Genomic DNA, 6,000 nt, shown 5'->3' on the forward strand with positions numbered 1-6,000 from the left:
TATAACATTTCAGTTAAGCAGGTAGGAGTGCAGAGAGTAACCATCAGCCGAGCTCTGATTCCTGAGGTGAATCTTGGGCCTTTCCCCATTCCTAGGAATTTCATAATTGGCCCTGCAGGGAAAAAACCAGAATAACTGGTTACCTTTCTGTCAACTGAAAAATTAATTAGAATGCTGAATTAGGCTCTGGATAATGATAAAAACATAACTCTCCGCGGAAACTTGGGAACCAAGCCTATTTTATGGTCACAAACCAAATACAAGACTATCTGCACCTCCTGCTACTTCAGGTTACATATTAACAGCCATGGGAACAACGTGGGAAGATCTGTTTTCCTACCCTGTGCATGTACAGTATCTGGGAGAACTGAGAATTATAGGAATTTTCTGCTCACTAGAGTACATTGGTCCATGTTGAATTGCTCTAAGGGTGTCTGCCATATCAAAATACATTTTAATTTCTTCTGACTTCTTCATACTCTGAGAGTTTAGTATCTAAATGTTGGGCTGGCAATAGCTGGTCAGAGAGATGAATGAATTGCTAGAATTTGCATCCATTAGACCATTGTCCATGCAAAATTGTTCAGTAAAAGGACTGAATACAAGACCTCTACCCTCAAAACATTTCACTAACACTTGTCATGGTAATGAGTCATTTTCCTGCAAGCCACTTTTTGGCAGCTGAGTTGTGTAGTAATACTGCAAAAAAAACTCACAGATAATATAGGTTTGGAGGGTTTATTCACATTACACGTTGGGTTAGCTGATTGGGGTCAGGTTTACAGGGTTAGGACTAGAATGAGATGTAGAGGGTTAGAGTTGGGATTACAGGGCTGGGGTTATGTTTAGAGTTAGAGGTGAGGGGAAAAATTTTTTATTTCAATGAATCTGCTTTACAAAATTAGAATATTAATAAGGTAGCTTACAGTACAATTGCATATAATGGACTGGATTCAGCACAAAATTTCTGCTTACACTGGAGTTGCCAAAGCAGAAACGTAAGGGAAAAGCTCCTTGTGCTAAATCAAACTTGTTATATGTCCACTTGTGCTTCCACAAGTCCCTGTACAATCAGTTTCTGGGCACTATAACATGTAGTGAGGAACAATGCTCCCTCTACGCTGTGGAGTCTTGCGGGCAAAATTTCTACTTGCGAGCTACTGGCATTGAAGTTGTGAGCTACTGCATAAATTAGTTCGCTCTGGGGCCATTTTTCCTGAGCTAAGGCAGAAATTTATGAGACAGAGGCTAAAAAACTGTGAGCTAGCTCACACTAACTCAGAGGGAACACTGGGGAGGAAAGTGCTCAGTGTGGTGAAAGGCCTTGGCACAAGCAGAAGTGCACTATGTCGGTTTATGTTTTGGTGGAGCCAAGCCAATGTATACGCAATGTGGCCATTCCCTCTGGTCTTCCAAGAGCACATGCTTGCAGTGCAGCTCCTTCAGCTATTCCCAAATACGTCATAGGGAAAAAGGGACTCCTTGGTCCAATCTTTTTGAAATTTGGGGGTTCTGAGGGGGAGAGGCTCCTGCAGCTTCCCTGCAAATTTGGACCCTCTACCACATACACACACCCTGATGCAATTCATTATACCCTATGTTGCCCTTGAGTTCAGTGGCCCGTAGGGTATAATGGAGCTAAATTGCCACCAAATTTTGGCGGTTATTTGTTGCTGCTGTATTCAGCTGCCAAATCAGATCAGAGAATCTGATTCAGCTCTATATGGCTGGAATACAGCCGAATCAGCTGTTTTTTCAGCTGAACCAAATGCACACCCCTTATCTTCACATGGCAAGTGCAGGTGAGGAGCAATGGACATTGGCGGGGGAGGGGAGGGGGCTGGATGGAGCTGAGCAAAGAAAGAGAGAAGGCAAGGGGAGGGAGTTTTCTGAACTTGCCTCTGCTGGCTTCTTCACTTCCTGGTATTTGGCTTGTGTTTCCTTTCCCTGGCTCATTTGGTGTGTTGCTCACATGCCTGCCCTTGACACTGTAAAGGCCCTAACTCTGCCTCCCCCTCTTTCTGTCACATGATGCCATATGACTTCCTGTCACATGTTTGCAGTTCAGTGGATTCCATGCCGCCAACTGAGGCTTGAATGTGGCTCTCACATTTGAAAATGTTGAAGACCACTGATATAGATCTTTCTCTTTCCAGTCCTGCTACTGCTGAGTTGGGCATATAGAAAAAGGTCAACTGTGAGTGCAGTTTTAAACAAAGCTACACTTTTAGTCCACTGAAGTCCGTGTAAACACTGACCTTACTCTAATAGAATATGCAATTGTGGTGCGGGTAGTGTAAGCACCGTATATTGTGACCCCTGAACGCAGTTTCTTTTCTGAGCCTAGAAATCTTTTAATTCTTCCTTTGTTCCAAAATACAGATCATATGGAGACATTCCCTCTTTTATTAGAAGATAATAGCAGGCCTAGCAATTTTTTAGCTGCAAATTTTATGCACCTGTGATAGATTTCCCTAGCCATTCAAATTGGGTCTAGCGTTTCCTACATTTTAGTAATCTGCTAAAAACTGATAAGCCAAGAAAGATGGAATCAGGCCGCTGATCCACTGAAATCAGTATCATCTACTTACACCAGCAGTGACTCTCCAGGATCTCAAGCAGAGGTTTTTTGCATTACTTACCATCTGATCTTTTTAACTGGAGATACTGGGGATTGAACCCCAGACCTTCTGTCTGCCAAGCAGCTGCACTGCCACTGAGCCATAGCCCCTCTTAGTGTTCTTAGAAGGTTTTAACTCTACATAAGATCATACTGTATGGCACACAACTGAGCCAAGATTTCTTTAGATTTGATTTTAATGTTTGATGCATCAAAACCTGTCAAAAAATAACTGTGCAAATTGCACAACATTTCATAATAATCGCCCCATTGGCAAAACTCAACTGACCTGTATCCCTCTTTCTTCCCCCTTCTCCTGTCTGTTACAGCTACCGGCTGAATTTCAGGAACGTGTGAGCATCCACCTGGAGAAGCACGGGTGCAGCCTTTCAGTACCTCTATGTCACACATCATTTGCAGACAACATCCCAACTTGCGTCATCGCTAAAGTGCTAGAAAAGCCAGACCCAAACAGCCTATCGTCACGCTTGTCGAGCCCATCTGCTAGAGACATGGCCTTCCAAGACTCAGTGGGAAAGCTTGGCCCAAGGCCACAGTATAAGTCTGACATCTACTGCAGTGATACAGCCCTTTACTGCCCTGATGAGAGGAGAAGGGAAAGGAGACAGAGTGTCGATATGCAGGTTAAAGATGTCGGCTTTTTGAGGTCCCAGAATTCCACAGACAGCACTGTGGAAGAAGACGGCTTCCATTCCAGCTTCTCTCACGAAGCTTTCCCAGAATACGTTACCTCTTTACCTACATCTAGCTCCTACTCCAGCTTCAGCGTAACATCGGAGGAGAAGGAGAATGCCCAGGCCAGCACGCTGACTGCCTCCCAACAGGCAATTTATATGAGCAGCCGTGAAGAGATGTTCGAAAGAAAGCCATCTTCAGGTTACGACCACCAGGGGAGTCCACGGTTTGCCAAGTCGAAATCCATTCAGCACATGGAGCTGGCAGATGACAATGAGGACTCCCCAACCTTCACCAGGACTATGTCGCCTTACTCAAGTGAGCCTTATCATTTCTCGGCCATAACAACTCAGCAAGCTTTATCATCTCAGAAAATGCGTAGCGAGTGCAGGAACACCCACCTGTCCGAAGAGGACTTGCCGGGACGGTGGAGGCAGCTGAGCGTTGAGGATATTGGGGCGTATTCATACAGAAACAGTGGCAGGCTTTCGCCCTGCAGTTTTTCTGAGCAGTATTATAGGAGCCCCATAAAGAAAGCAGACAGCCGGTCAAGTCCCATTTATGCTAGTTACAAAGCGGATAGCTTCTTGGAAGGAGACGATCTTTGTCAAAGCAGACTTGTGGATTCTTGCTTCCTGAGAACAGACAGTGGTTTGAATATTGACATCAGTGGTAGTTGTAAACAGGACAAGATGGCTTCTTCATACAAAACAAAAGAATTGAGAGACAAAAAGAATGAGAGAATCACAGTCCAGGTGTGCAGTAGCAAAAGTACTGAAGGCAGCCCGGTCTTGAAAAGAGAATACGTTGATGTTAGTCCGAACAGTTCAGCCGAATCCCTCAACCAGAGTTCTATGGAGGCGTCAGAGATCCATCAGTCTTCCATTGATCAAGGAAGCCATTCAAGCCTTCATAGCAAACAGCAGCAATTCCAACGAACTGGAAGTACCGGCTTGAGTCGGAAGGATAGTCTCACAAAAGCACAACTGTATGGGACTCTCCTAAACTAAACATCTTCCAAAGCTGCAATAAGGAGACAGACCACAATGATGATGACAGAGGTGACCACTGATACTCCTAGTGTACGGTAGGCTGAGAAAAGCAGAATTATTATACAATATATATTCATATTCACAATGGTACTGTTTTAAAAGGGAGGGGAAAATCCCCCAATTATGATGAAAAAAAACATTACTCAGCACTTTTCACACACTGACTTTTCCATCTTGGATACCAACCCTGAGCCCCACTTTTATACCCTGATATATTTTTATAAACAAAATGGTATTTATTAGACTGTCCTTAGTACTCTCAAGCGCTTTGAGTGACATTTTTTGTCCCCTTCAAGTAGGTTTCTTATTTATTTTTTGTGCATGAGGCCACCTGTGCCTAATCTCTTGGAGGAAAAGGGTAAGAGAGAGAGAGAGAGAAACCCCTTATCTCAAAAGACAAATCAAACCCCCTATAAGATTCTTTTTTTAAAAGTGGATGGTGTGCAGTGCAAGATATACAAGAATGGTAATGTTATTTTAAAAGAAATAAATCTATTTTTAAATGAAATGGAACTGAAATGACCTGCTAAGTTATTTAATACAGATGTATTTAGGAGTGGGGGGGGGATTAAAAAGTATGCACATACGGATATTTTGGTTTGTCTGTCCCGCTGTGTTTTTACTCTGCCCCTGTACACTACCTCAACATTAATTGAGGGTTTGTCACCTATTTTTCTGTAGGCTTGCATTTATATTGTCTCAGATGCATGGAGTGTCATAATTAGTACTGTATTTTGCATTACTTAATAAAAGACACCAATGAAAATGTCGTGAAGGGGGTTTTTTTTCCCATTAAAAGTTGTTCCAAGAGGATCCCGTTACCCAGTAGTTGCTCCGCCCCCCACTCCCCGCCCCCCCCAGTAAGGTCCCTTTGAATTACAGCTCCTGTTATTTTCTGGAACCCATTGAAGGAACTAATTTTAAGAACATAAGAGAAGCCATGTTGGATCAGGCCAGTGGCCCATCCAGTCCAACACTCTATGTTACACAGTGGCCAAAAAAAATTTATATATATATATATACACACACACTGTGGCTAATAGCCACTGATGGACCTCTGCTCCATATTTTGTGCCAAGCAACGCTGTGTGGCTTTTTGGTTCATTCCAGTGCGAGTTAGAAACTAATATTTCTGAAGCCGAAAAGCCAAATTCTGAATATTCACAACCTGAATAAATGATAGTTGGGATCCAACTGGGTATTTCAATGGATGAAAGGATTTCCATCCAAGGAGCAAACAACTTTCTTGCTTCCTCTCTCCTGGTACAGTCTGAAATACCGCCAGAATGTTTTGGGGAAATAATGAATGCTGTGGCTGGGATGTCTGGTTACATAGATGTGTCCACCGAAATGCTCTGTTGGATCCAGCTTTTTATTAGTAATACATATTGTACTATATTAATTATTAACCACAAATTGATTAGCAGAAGCACATCATGGACCAAAAAAAATGCTTTCAATATTAGGCTAAGATCGCCATTCTAACTGAAGACAGCACAGTGGTGAAATAGTAGGGGGGAAGTGGGGGAGAGGGGAACAACAGAGATAAAACGATGAACAGAAACATAGTGGCTAAAGTTTCAAAGTGCAGCCATGTTAGCCTACAACAGAATGGCTAGATTCAAGTCCAGT

At 43.0% G+C, this 6,000-nt stretch overlaps 1 protein-coding gene across 5 annotated transcripts in view; it reads left to right on the plus strand.

The window, feature by feature from the left end:
• Nucleotides 1-5,134, plus strand: part of BEGAIN (brain enriched guanylate kinase associated) — a 356,417-nt gene extending 351,283 nt beyond the window's left edge. For all 5 annotated transcript variants that reach the window (XM_060262289.1, XM_060262286.1, XM_060262287.1 and 2 more), the window contains one exon: nucleotides 2,950-5,134. In XM_060262289.1, the coding sequence (XP_060118272.1) occupies nucleotides 2,950-4,326 (1,377 nt within the window). In that variant the 3' untranslated portion in view covers nucleotides 4,327-5,134. The remainder of the gene's footprint in view (nucleotides 1-2,949) is intronic.
• Nucleotides 5,135-6,000: the final 866 nt, after the last annotated feature.

Source organism: Heteronotia binoei, chromosome 21 (genome assembly GCF_032191835.1).
Source record: "Heteronotia binoei isolate CCM8104 ecotype False Entrance Well chromosome 21, APGP_CSIRO_Hbin_v1, whole genome shotgun sequence".
NCBI classification, from domain to species: domain Eukaryota; kingdom Metazoa; phylum Chordata; class Lepidosauria; order Squamata; family Gekkonidae; genus Heteronotia; species Heteronotia binoei.